Source organism: Lonchura striata, chromosome 6 (genome assembly GCF_046129695.1).
Source record: "Lonchura striata isolate bLonStr1 chromosome 6, bLonStr1.mat, whole genome shotgun sequence".
Taxonomy (NCBI): domain Eukaryota; kingdom Metazoa; phylum Chordata; class Aves; order Passeriformes; family Estrildidae; genus Lonchura; species Lonchura striata.
This window is the reverse complement of record NC_134608.1, coordinates 16,098,215-16,112,033: the sequence shown is the minus strand read 5'-3', so window position 1 is coordinate 16,112,033 and position 13,819 is coordinate 16,098,215. Positions and strand designations below refer to the sequence as shown.

General features: G+C 44.3%; 1 protein-coding gene across 1 annotated transcript in view; it reads left to right on the top strand.

Annotated features, from left to right (window-relative positions):
• The window catches only part of RIN3 (Ras and Rab interactor 3), a 47,524-nt gene extending 39,859 nt beyond the window's left edge, over positions 1-7,665 (top strand). Inside the window, exons 7-9 of the mRNA XM_021531960.2 lie at positions 1,413-1,544; positions 4,622-4,785; positions 6,699-7,665. Coding sequence (XP_021387635.2) covers positions 1,413-1,544; positions 4,622-4,785; positions 6,699-7,007 — 605 coding nt within the window. The 3' untranslated portion in view covers positions 7,008-7,665. The remainder of the gene's footprint in view (positions 1-1,412; positions 1,545-4,621; positions 4,786-6,698) is intronic.
• Positions 7,666-13,819: the final 6,154 nt, after the last annotated feature.

Genomic DNA, 13,819 nt, shown 5'->3' with positions numbered 1-13,819 from the left:
ACTCTCTGTTCACTCGATGTATTACTGGGTTTATTTCAAAGCCACACTGTTTTGTTTTTTTTTAAATCAGGGGCTAAGCTCATGTTTATTTGAGGCTTCAGAAGAATATCTTTCTTTGCCAGTGGAGAATCTGCGTCATCTCTGAATGACAAAAAAAGAAATCTGACTCATGGCAAATATCTGAAATAAGTCAGTGGGAACATTTGAGAATAGGAATGTATGCCCTGCCATGGAAGAGGATGTGTGCTATGGGCCAAAAATGGCTAGAGCGTAATTTCACCAAAACTACACCAAGGGTAGCTTTGATTCCTTGAGGTGAGACAAGCAATTCCTAAATTACACACACATAGTCCGTGAAATCAACATATCCAAGTTCTGCACAGGTGAGAAAGAACTCCCCACAGTCTGGGGAAAGACATTCTGAATGAAAGCAGAGTAGATTAAGAGGAATGGTCAATTCTGAATGTTGGTCTGGTAAGAAACTTGCTGTTGTGGGTTTTCCATGATGACTTTATGACATGGTGGTTGAAAATGAAAGTATCTTTCAAATGAAAAAAGTTATCCTTGTGTTCTTTGTGGTTTATGAAGGGAAGCCTCAGTGTGGATTCTATTTTAAATAGTAATTATTTATAATTATGATGTTAACATGCATTTCTTTTTTTGTCCTCAGAGATCCCAAAGAGCTCTTAAAGCTTAAAGACTGTATGCTAGTTCACTTTGTTAACTTAGTTGATATGAATGTTTCAAGAATGGGAAATATTGAGTATCTGCAGCACACCAATTCCAAAGACTAGGTTAAAGTCCAATGTAAAAATATTTCTGCTTTCTTAGCTAGACTGCACAGTTAGAAAGATGACTCCTCTTGGATCCTAGCTCTTGAGAGACTGTTTTAATTAGGATCGTGTAGTGTGATGTTTTGCCTTCTGAAGGGGCATAAATGTGGAAGTCCCCAGTCCTAAAACCACTGTCTCAAATTCTATTTTCTGTTTTTTGGTATCACACATAGAGTAAGCCTAAGAGAATAAATACCCCTAATGCATGTAGACAATTTCCCTACTAATATTGCCAACCTGAACTACAGTCTTGATGTCAGTATCAAATCAGAGGGACAATCTGGAAGCCTTGGCACTCTTCAAAAATTGCCAGTTGTTTGTGATCAATTAAGTTAAGATTGTATTTCTCCAGTTAATTTTCAAGATCCTATTTTGGGCTCAAAGCAAGCTTACTTACTTTCTAAGTGATATAAATTTTTGGTTTTAGCATTTTTTTCTTTGCTGGGGCTTTTGAGCTGTAATTCTTCAAGTAACATAAGCTGAAGTCTACAAAGGACTCACTGTATGACAATCTGACACCGTAGTGGGAACATGATTTTGTGGTGTTATTGGGACCACGTTGTGTTTCTCTTTGCTCAGGGAAGCCCTATGGTGCAGATGACTTCCTCCCTGTGCTCATGTATGTGTTGGCCCGCAGCAACTTGACTGAAGTCCTTCTTAATGTGGAGTATATGATGGAGCTCATGGACCCTGCTCTGCAGCTAGGAGAAGGTAAGGGTACAGTGTTTGGGATATTCACTTTGGAAATCATCATTTGTCTCACTTCAGTGTTTGTGAAAGTAGGGCAGCAGGGCTCTGGCTAGAGTTTGTGGATAATTTTTAGGCCAATCTTCAAATCTGAATCTCTAAAATTATTGCCAAACACTTTAACTCCTTTTAGCAGTGCAGTGCCTTAAGACACAAGCTAGAAAGGCAGGCACTCATCATAAATGATAACTGAGGTGCTGGATTAGCAACCTAAACAGAGACATCTTGTGTTCCTTGGTCCAAAGGCTGAAAAGCTGGAAAGTTTTTTGTTAAAATTAAACATCTGCTGCAAAAAATTGGGCAGATACTTTTATTTATTTCAGTGAGGAGAAAAGAGCACAATTTTTAAGCTGCATTGTATGCCTGAGGGCTATATTCTCGTGGTCACTTAACTCCTAAATTTGAGTGAACCTTCTGACAATGTTCTCTGACTGAGCATCATAGCGAGACAGAGAAAATAAAGTTAGGTTAGAGAGGAATATTGAGTGAATATTGGAAGTGACTAAAGACCTCTGTTATCAGAGAGATAAATGCCCCAGGGAACTGTGGGCCCCTAGTTTCTTAAATATAGCTTGGAAAGCACATGCTTCCCAAGTGAAAATTACACACTCTGAATTAGGAACACAGATCATTTATCACCAAGTAGTCACTAAACTAATAAAATGGGGTTTATTTTAGACTTTGCTTTGGTAAGTACTGAGGTTCTAGAAAGGAGTCTTGGATGAACAACAGCAGACTAATTTTATTTACATTAAATGAGGATATAAGTCTGAAAGTAAGCATGTCATCCCAGCACAGTGCAGAGTGGGACAAAAATAAATACTAATAGGATGATTAGCAGCAATACAGTACATTAATAACGTGTTTCTGCACAGGCTAGTTTTTCTGCTGAAAAGAATTCTTAGCAGAAAAAAAAATGTTAGCTGAAACACAGCATTTTGTGGACATAACCAAGCTGCTTTTGGTGACTACTGTGCACACAGGTTCTACATTCCAAAGGGGCACACTGCCAGGCTGGCTACTGAAGTCATCTGGGTTGGGGAGTTCAGGATATCAAAAGTAAAGCTGGCTGGAAGTTCTCTTAGCTCAAAGATGCAAAGACTTTGTGAAATGTGCACTCAAGTCAAAAGGGAAAATTTTGTGAGGGAGTTACAAATCAAACTGACTGAATAATCACATCAGAAAGGACAGTGAGCGCAACTGCAAATATGAGGAATGGGGGAAAAAAGAGAACATTGCAGTGAAGACAGTTCTGAGATTGCAAAATGTAGAACTGGCAAAAGTTAACTTGAGTTAGGCCTTTCAAAGTTGAATACCAAAAGGTGTTCAGGTACAGAAATTAAAGGGAAAGAAGTAAAACAAAAGTGAAAAAAACTGGGAAATTTCATAAATCAATTTATAAAATCATTTCAATTTTGCCTCCAAGTGAAAAATACCCTTTGAATTCATTTAATAGCAACACTGACGCTGAATACTGGGGCAAAGATATGGACAGATAGTAGGCAACAACTGGATGGAAATAAAGAAATTAGAAGTGGGCAAAAACTTAATTCTTAAAAGAAATGTGATTAATTCCTGTTGTGGGGGACCCAGAGCACTTCCTCCTAGGGTTCTGAGGGAAGGGATACACCCTGCTCTGGGTCCCATTACAGCTACTTCTGACTCAGCCAGAAGAGAAGAAATATTGAATGACAGACAAAGGAGGGTAGTAACCATATTTAAGAGAAGAAAAGTGGCACTTTTAGATTTCTTAGTCTATTCTCAACACCTCTCTGGGGGAGACAGTAAAGAAAAATGAGTGGTTTGGGCAAAAACCTTCAAAACTGTAGGATAACCCCCTCGATCCACCAGAGTACAGGAAAAGTCAGTGTCAGTGTCTTGGTGGCAGTGTCTTGGTCTCTCCTCTCCTCCGGAACGCTTTCATGGTGCTCTAAAAATACTGCTCGCAAACCAAGCGCTGTCTTTGCTGCCCGGAGCAGGCGGCCGCGCCGCCCACGGGCCGAGCAGCGCCGGAGGACGGGCGATGTGCGAGTGCCATCTAGAGTCACTGCGGCCGGAACGAAGCCGCCCAGGACAGCGCTGGGCTGTTCCCGTTCGCCAGGCAGCGGGAGCCGCGGCCGGAGCAGGGCATGGCCCCCGCTGCCCTGCCCTCTGCCGAGGCCGGAGCAGCCCTGCCTCGGGGCTGGCCTGCGAGCGGGGCGCTGGCTCTGTCCCTGTCAGGGCTCGCTGCACCTCTGTGGCCGCAGCCGGGTTTGGCAGGGCCCGGCCGCCGCCCCGTGGCGGCACCCGGTTATTTATTTATTTATTTATTTATTTATTTATTTATTTATTTATTTATTTACTGCTGCAAGCAGCGCCGCAGCAGCCGCGGCGTTCTGAGGGAACTGGGCTTTTGCCACTTTGCCCTGTTTCTCTGCGTTACCGAGATTTATCCCGCAGCCCTGAACAGTCCAGGAATTACAGATGAATGGCTGGGATGCCTGTGTAGTCAATAGAGAATGGAGGGGACAGAGGATGACTTGTTCCTGCAGGTCTGATATGTCCCTCAACAGTGTTGAGCCCAGACATGCGAGTAAGTGTAGGTGGAGCTGGGGGACTGGACCCAGGCTTTGTGCCTCTCCTGCAGTAATCTACTATTATTTCTATTTCCCCGCATTGCGTGGGGTCTACTCAGGAGCCCAAGTTACAGACCTGTTGTATGGACGCTGTCAAACACAACAAAAAAAAAAATGGCCATGGCTCAAAGAATAAACATCTATGGCTAGGGCTTGTTTGTGAAAGCAGTTTTTATAGCTCTTTCCTTTCAGCCTGTGTCCTCTCCCAGGCCATCTCCTGCCCCAGCAGTCTGGGCAGCAGCACTGCTGTGGAGCAGGAGGGGCTGAGGCTGGTCACAGGGTGTCCATCACTCGTTAACACGCGTGACCCCCGCGCCGCCTCCACGTGGCACAGGCAGTGCAAGGTCGGACAGCTGCCCCGGGTGGGAGCGGGACCGCATGGCCCATGAAGGTGTGATGTTCATACAAAGCTTTCACCTTTTGCAGGCTCCTATTATTTAACCACCACCTACGGGGTCCTGGAGCATATCAAGAACTATGACAAAATCACTGTGACCCGGCAGCTGAGCGTGGAGGTTCAGGACTCCATCCACCGCTGGGAGCGACGGAGAACGCTGAACAAGGCCCGGGCTTCCCGCTCATCAGTGCAGGTAGCCAGCATTATTATTTCCACCCTCGGGGGAAAGCCTGCATGCTTTCTCCATACTTAGAAATCTTTAATATGGTAATTATTTTAAAATTAAATTAATTGAAATCACTATTAAAAAAAAAGAGTACATCTGGGGCAAGGTTTCCAGATCTTAAAAAACACACCACATTTGAAATAGATACTACTTATGAAATAAATTTTGAAATCTTGAAGTACACTTATAATATTGTCATTTTAAATATGACTGCAAAGTGATTTTTTTGTTCATTCTCAAAGGAGATGTGCTTAGGAGCCTTTGCATGTGGGAACTCTGGTGGGGACTCAGAAGCCCCTCTTAATCATCGCCCTTAATGCCTGGGGAAATCATGGGCTAAACTGAGATGTGAGCAGGCTATGCAGGGCTGCTTCTAGATGGCATAAAGCTGTAGGAGGGTCTGAGGCATCCCAAGAGCCAGTCGGTCAAGCATCTTCCAGAGCCTGTCTGGCAGCCAGAAATACCCATCAAGGTCGGGCTAGTTTTGAAGCCCATACTGTGCATGGCCTGGCAAATATCTCCCCGTGCACTAGTGGGAGGGGGTCCCAGGACAGATGAGTGCTCTGGGCCCGTGGTGAGGCTGGTCCAGGCAGGCAGGATACCCTGCCAGCCCCATGTGCTGTGATCAAATTGTCACCCACAGGGAGGCAGCAAAGGCCACGTCTCACGTTCTGCAGCGTTCACAGCGCAGAACTGTAAATTGTGCATGCCGAGGGGAAAGCCTGGGGAAAGTCTCCTGTGGGGGAGAGTAGTCCATGTGAAAGCATGGAGTTGAACAGGTTTCCCATATTTCAGTCAAACCAGTCCCTGATGACCTCAGAAACTGTAACTGGTGTATGGAGGTACAGCAAATATCCATCCAGCCCTGAGTGCTGCTCTGGCAGTAGCTCACAGAAGTACCTAGCATGGAGCATAATAGCTGAGCGAACAAATGACACATTTCCCCAGAAGATTCCCACCATCTCCAGCAGCTGAAGGGCAATTTTCCACCCCTTTGAATGAGTGGTAGTATCAGAAACATGAAAGCCCGTTCTGACAGAGCTAGACCAATTGCTGATATGTTCAGCAGGCCTCTGTCCATCCTTTTGCCTGCCTTAATCCACTGCAGTGATACTCCTTAAATGTGGTTTGGAAGCCCATAGTGCACGCATTTGGAAATTCCCCTTCTGCCAGGGAACCTCATTATTTTCTGAACAAAATGGTTGGGATTTGTTTTGAAGTTCACAGATGCAAATAAACACACAGGTTCCACTGTGACCAAAAGCTCTTGCAGAGTCTGTTCCTTATGTGTTTAGCAAGATGAAAGCTGTCACAACAGCTGTTACTGCCTGAAACAGGATACAAGTAAATCAGCCTTCTCAGCATACTCAGCATAACTTGTGCTATTTCCTTACTGATGGAAGGAAGTTCAGAGGACACACTCTCAAGATGCTGTTTGGGTGACTGTGAAGTTGCAAGGCCACAACACTGCTAGCCCTATCCCATTTTTGTGAAACAGAGGGGTTTTAGGTCAGATCTGTGACATTTGTGGTCTGTTTTTCTTGTCTGTCACTTCTTTGCAAATTCTTTCTTCAGGAGCTGTAAAAAGGTGGGAGAATGAACTATTGCAGATAATTCTCTAAGGATATTCAGTAAAATCAGAAAAAAACACTTTAACTTCAGTGTCGTTGTGGTGCTAATTATTTGGTAAAGTGCTTATTTAAGTATTTTCTGATTCAGAGCCTGACAGAGGAAAGAAAGGAGAGAATAACTAGGACACTGGAGAATGACTGGAGGATATTTGGGAGCTCTAGGCAGCTAGAGCTTTGTGACTGAATTCTTCCTCCTTCAGTCCCAGGTTACTGTGTTAACATTAGGTCTCTCCTAATGTTTCTCTTCAGGATTTCATCTGTATCTCCTTTCTGGAAGTCAGTGGTCAATCAAGGACACTTGCTTCCCGTCGCGACACCACAGCTGAGCAGCTGAGCCAGCAGTGTGCCGAGAAGTTTGAAGTGTCTCATCCCAAGGACTATGGACTCTTTGTTTATGTTGATGACCAGTGGCTGCAGCTGGACAAAGATGCCCTTCCACATCATATCAAAGCCTCCCTTCTGAAGAGTGAAACCAAGAAAGATTTTAATTTTATTTATAAACCAATTGACCATAAAACCCCACCAATTCCAATTGTCAAAGAGTCAGACTTTTCCTAAGTGCCATGCTGGTTTTTTTCCGTCTTTGCTGTCATCCTGGAAGAGCTGGATATTTTACCTTGTGAGATCCTCTGGTATCTGCAGACCTTGGAAGTTCTCTGGAGTGTGGCCTTCAACATAGGGCAGATGGGCTAATTGTAGATGGTGTCTGAACACACGGCATTTCTCGGTAGAGGTCATTTGCAGAAGTAAAAGAAGCATTCAGGAGAATGTTCATCCTCTGGAAAACTTGAAGTATCAAGCCTCAGAACCTCTCAGCTGCAACCAGCCAACACTGCAGAATGCAAATGAACAGTAGAGAAAATACAGAGAGCTTGCAAAAAAGTGGACATTTACTTTATAAAAACAATGGCAGGTGTGAACCACATCTGTGCACAAGGCATTTGAAAGGCCTGCACACACCTCAGTCTGTTTGAAGGTAAGACTGTGTTTGTGCTTGATGGTATCTGTTTACCAAGTTTGAATAAACTGGGTCTTGTCTGATGTATTCAGTGGCATAAGGGTGCCACCTGTAGAAGAACTCCATCTCTGTCTTGTTGTCAACAACATGTCTTTGCCTTTGAAATCCACATAATTACAAGCAGTGCAAGATGACCCTGTACTTTTACTAAGAATATGGTTTTTGCATTCTATCTGTCACGCAAATCTGGTAGCAGGCATTTTCATCAATGTATTTTTACTAAAGATTCAAAATCTTCACCATCAGTTTTAAATGTACAGCAGTTTTATTCATGTTGGTTGTTTGATAATGTCTGGTTAATTGTGTATTTATTATAATGTATGATATGGTGCAATTATTTTAAAATAAGTCTTTGTAAAGAACTTAATAATTTGCCTCGTGTATCAAAACAGATTAAAACTTGAAAGTCAAAAGGAGTTAGAATTAAATACAAATCCCTTTTTACATGGCTGTCATTTTCACAAGTGTTATCCTAGCTGTAATTCCCACCAGGTTATTACTTCAATAAATTCAGGCTGTTGCAGACAGAACTTTCTATTTCTCCTTTCTAAGTGTGCTTTTAGTCATTCAGTCATTACAGACTTAAATTTCCCTGAACAAAAAAATTCCCACAGAATATACTGAATCAATGCAAAAATGCATTTCATTGAATTTGAAAACAATTTTTCAGGATTGGAGAATGGAAACAGGAGCCTTAACTGCAAGACAGGTCTGTGTCTTCTGGGTGCCTTGACACAGGCAAGATTCCCACTGCAAACAGAAAATACTGGGTTGTTTGCATGCAGGAAGTCAGTAACCTCCACTGCAGCTTCAACAACTTGGAATCAGGCCTAGCAAAGCTCTGATTACAAAAAGGTGTTTTACTCAAACTTGATATTGTTTCCTCCCAATAACATTAAAAAGAGATTTAGGGCACCTTGGGCCCAAGGTCTCTGCCTTATTCCTGAAGCTCCAAGGATAAAAGGGTGTTACATAAAGCTGGTCCCTCTCTCAGTCTCTGGGGTTGAAATAAATGTCCATGTCTACGTGCCCCAGCTGTAGTCAAATCTGCATACAGATAGCAAACCAGTGTTGTGCACTGCCAGCATGGGCTGTGTGCACATCTTGTTGGGAAGGGACAACAACCAAGAATGAGGAACAGTGAATAACAGCAATCTTGGTTTTGAGGGTATCACGTGCAGAGCTTGCAGTGCATGACAGCACTGCTGACATGGTTATTTCTGCTATGTGCAGCTGTTGGCACCTCTGCCTTCCTCTGGGCAGCACGTCTGCAGGATGCCAGAGCTGAAGCCTTCTGTCATGCTGCCATCACCCTCCTGCAGGGCTCTGTGCTCCTGCTGGGAGCCTGGGCTGCTCTCAGGGTGGCACTTGGCATGCTGGGGCTAAACCTGAGACACAAGTTTCCAGATCTGGGAGGTGATGCTGCTCTCAGGGCCCTGAGGGCACTCACACAGGTGTGGCTGTCTCCAGAGCCTCCCCAGTGCCCACCCACCTTGCCCATGGTCCAGGACCCCACTTCAGCCTGCCAGGGCTGTTAGACCCTGCCTCAGTGGTGCTGGAGTAGGAGTGGTCTCCAGCTCTCCTGCCCTCAGTCTGTCCCCCAGCATGTTGCCATTGCCAGGGATGTGCTGGAGTTCCAGGGGAGCACTGGGGCCTCTCCTGATGCTCCCCTAATCCTTGGCCTGATCAAGTTATTATATTATAACATTCACAGTCAATGAGCCTAAAAGTAATCTGATGGGTAAGAGGTCAAATTAGAAACATGGAAGGAAAGAAGCTAGGATATTTCTGCAGAGCAACTGGACTTTGCACCAGCCAGGGTCAAGCAACTGATTGATGAAGTGAAGCACTCCAGCACCTCACAGTGTTCTGGGACATCTGAGTCACCATCTGGACCTTGGGGCTAGGGAGAAGTATTGGACAGAGCAGGTCAGTGAAGCCTGTGGAAAGAGTGTGGAAATCATTGCAATCTGAATGGGCTCAGACCTAAATTTACTAATGTCCAGACTCAAAATCAGACTTGTAGATCCCAGTTTTTGAAATGCAAGGAGTACCATGCAACTTTATGCGGGTTTTTCTCAAATTGCACATGCAACATTTTCCTCTGGCATACCTACTGCAAAGCTCTAATTTGATTTGCAAGAACTGCCATGGCTCTCCCAAACCCAGAGATTATCGATAGTAATGCAAATTACTTTGCTTGGCTGTGAGCTGCCTGGAAGGAAGTCCCTGTGCTATGGCTCAGTGCAGAACAGAGCGTGCTCAGAGGCTGTGGGGCAACTGGCTTGTTCAGTCCCATCATATAAACCAGCAGCAACATTTCATTAAACATACATCTCTGAAGTACAGGGGTGACGTGGCCACAGTTTATGTCAGGGAACATAAGCTGGGAGATGACCCATATGATGGTATTTTGGATCACCCAGGATAAAGAAGGATGCTGCCTCTCCAAGCTCACAGCTTAGTGGTGGCACTTAGGCTCTGCCTGCACCAGGGTCACACAGAAACAGCCTGGAACAAACATGCCATTGTTTTGGTGACCCTGGCAAAGTGCTGATTCTCCAGCATGGAGATTGCTGCAGCAGTTCAGCATGTCCCTTGCTCTGGACCTTGGTGCCCAGGGTCCTGCACTGCTCTGGGCAGGTATCTGACATTTTGGATGGTGTGAAAAAAAGAAGTAAAATGTGGGAATGAAAAGGGTATTTTTAAAGACTCCATGGGATTTTGTTTATTGGCTTTTCCATGGGGCTTCCTCATGCTGCAGCCCAGGTGAAAAGGAAGCAGCCCAGCCTGGTGATCTGTGGCCTCCCCTGGTTAGTCAAGATAGTCACGCTGTGACTCATGTGCCAGCCCTCATGTGAGCTCTCAGCAGACAGGAGTGTTCCAGGAGGTATTGACCAAGCAGGGTTGTGCAATCCAGCCGAGGCCTCTTCAAACATTCATTTGCAGAGGAACATTGTGCAATGATCACTCATTGACTCACAAGGAATGAGTGAGAGAGAGGAACAGGGAGACCAGCTGAACCCAGCAACTCTGCACAGAAACAACCAGCCACTGTGTCCACTGCGTGCACAGAGCTGATTTAGCACCAGTTTGCACCCAGTGCCACAATTTGTCAATAATTCACTGAAATAGTGACACTGGCAGGTCAAGTTTATCCTAAAATAAGAGCCATTGAGATCAAACACAGCTTCTGTGCTGAATTCAAGAACTTTTGGGCCTCTTCATGCTCCAGTCACCAATTGTACTTTGAAACCTGGCACAAGACTGGCTTTTTACTATGGGCTTCTAGAGTGATTGAGGCTGGCAGTGACCCCTGGAGGGCACCAGTCCTGTCACTGTTCAAACAGGGCTTTCTCCCAAGATTGTTCAGAGCCTCATCCTTTCAGTGCTGCAGTCTCCAGGATTATGCAGCCTTCCTGGGTGCCTAGTCCAGCATTTTAACACCTTGCACTGTGAAAATTTATTTCCTTGTATCCAGCTGTTGTGCAGAGCCTGCCTGTCCCACCAGCATCCTTCCTTGGATGGGTGCTGCTAGTGTGGGGTACTGGCCAGCTCTGCCAGTGGTGCAAGGCTTACAGAATTGTAGGACTTTTGTTGCCTTCCACATCTTTTAGGGTATCATGACCCTGGGAAGGAAACAGCTTCTGATTCAGAATTGCCTGAGCTCTTGGCACAAAATGCTGCTTTAAGTCAACACTTCAGCTTAAGTTTCCTTTTCCTCTGCTGCCCCCCTCCCCCCCTCCCAGTTCCCAGAGGCAGAGTACAAGAATGAGTGGCCTTCAGCCTTCTGCCCTGAGATGGCCACAGGTGCTCAGCACTTACCTTAAACTTTCCTGATGAGACAAGATGCAACTTGGCTTGAAGAGAGCTATAACCATACAGCTTACTGGAATATCTAAAAAAGTGCATTATCTCCAACTCGGGTGAACTGCTTTTTCTTTATGGCTGGTAAGGAAGGGAGGGTGGTTACTGGTGCTCTGAACAAAGCTGGTGCAAAACAAAGTTTGCATTATACAGGAGTAGCCAGCACACAGTGTACCGTGGAGGCTGATCATGGACCTGCCCTCCAGGCCCTCTCCAAGGAAAGGCAGAGAACTCATGTGCAGCAGATGTTGGGTAGAAACACACAGTGGATTTGGCACATGGGTCAGAAAAGAGCCTTGGACTCCATTCCTAGCAACAAGGAGGAGAATAGGAAACCTTGGCTGCAGTGCACAACACTCTTCCCTGGGGATATGGATCTATACAACTCTTCTGCTGTTTTTGTAAATAACACAGCCTCAACTTTGCCCTGTTTTCACTGGTGGTGACAACTTGCTAGAAGCCTGACAGTTTTCCATATTTTGCATTCCAGCATCCCAACATTCTAGGAATGATAGGCTAAGCAACTGCATGCCTGCAGGAAGAGCACGGGTGTCTGTACTTGTCCAACTCACCACAGGATTGGTGTAAGACTGACCTTGCACAATCCTAAAATTATTTTCTCATTAGATTCTATTACCATCACAAAATAAACAGCCTGCCATGCAGGTACTAAGTCTGTGTGATGCTATTTGGAGGCCTTAAAACAAATGTATTGATCAGTGAAGCAGTGTAAGTTACTGTATTTTTCTGTGGGGCTGTTTCCTGAGTGACTGAAAACAAAATGGCTCTCTGGATACGAACTGAAAATTCAGAGCATGCCATAGCATCACCATCCTAAATGGCAGGCCCCTTCCCTCAGATATGTGGCAAACTGAAAGACAGACACTGAAGATGTCATGCACCCACAATGCTGTCTGAGATGGAGCTATGGCAATCACTTGCAAGAGGAAAAGAGAACAAAATCCCACTCTCATATTTCAGCTTTGCATCCTCAGAGCTACAAGGGTCTGCAGGAGGGTCAAGGCACATGATGATAATAACACCAGGGTGTCAGTGATGTGTGAAAATAAAAACATGCTAGCAGCTGATTTCTCATCTGGTAATTACTTTTTGAGGTCTATGTACTATGGCTGGAGACTCTTGGTCATAGACTGACACCATCTCCAAGGAACATGGAGGTCTCTTTTTTAACCTCTGAATTCTAGATGTGAAAATCCAGAAGAACAAAAACCTCTTCTGAATACTTCAGCAGAAAGATGGGCATATATAAAGGGTGCAAAAAACGTTAAAATGTTAAACCTATGAATTGATGATGCTAAGTGCTTGAGAAGCACCCTGGATTTCTAAGGCAGAGAAAAACTCTAAAAGCAAAGATGAATAAAACACAGACTGAATGTATATATTCAATCAGGGCTTTGAAAGAGTAATTTCTCCTGGTCTTTCAAAGTGTTTGGGAACTCTTGGTATGCTTTCTTTCGTGACAGCTGTCAGAATGACTAAGAGCTGTCTGTGGGGCCAGCCCTTCCTCCTGCCATCAGGGAGACAACTGCAAAACATACAGGCAGTCATGAATTTCATACTCTTATTCTTAGATTTCTGCTAAAAAAAAACCCCAGATTTACAGCTGAGAAGAAACAAGAAGCAACTCAAAAGCAGCACATATCCAAACTTTCAACAATTCCCAAGGTGCAAATTTTCATCTATTAATTCAGTAAAGCCGAATTCCACAGGGTTTTACCTTTTCCATTCATCCTGACACTAGCTGTGCTCTGGGATCAATCTCTCTCTCAGCAGACAGTGTTCATGAAGCTGTTCATGCTGCTCCTGGCTTTACCTAGCTCTTCTTTATAAAAAACTAGCAGTTACACCTCTATAACCCCTTTCCTCTGTGTGGAGCTACCCAGAACTCTCCAGTTTTTGTCAGACTTCATTCTTTTCACATGGAGATGAGGTAATTTTGTGTATTTTAGCACACTGAAAATAACTCTGAAATATTTCTGTATCCCGTCTCCACGTATAAAAAGGTGTGGACAACCTGAAACTTTGTGAAACATCTCACAACCTCTAATTTTGCCATGCCTGTCCTTTACTGAGTCACCTCTAAGGAGTGGAACCTTCAATTGTTGCTTTTAGGCTGGAGTTTTGGGATTTCTTTCGGGTTTTGTTGGTTTGCTTGTGAGCTGTTTTTGAGTACCTGCCTTATCAAAGTCTTACAGGGACAGATTAACATTGTCATAGAGTTAATTAGCTCTCCTTCATTTTCAAGACACAACATGTCCAACACTATTACACTGTGGGTGGATGAAACTGTCAACTTTATTTTTATTGACAGGCAATTCCTGTACTCCATGACTTCCCACAGGTTTGTGAGTATATACAATTAATTACAGCATACTGATGCTAAATTTACAACATTAGATATTTCTGTTTTTCTTTGGGAAACAGTGCTTTCTACTCACAAAGATTTTTACTGTTCAACATTTAA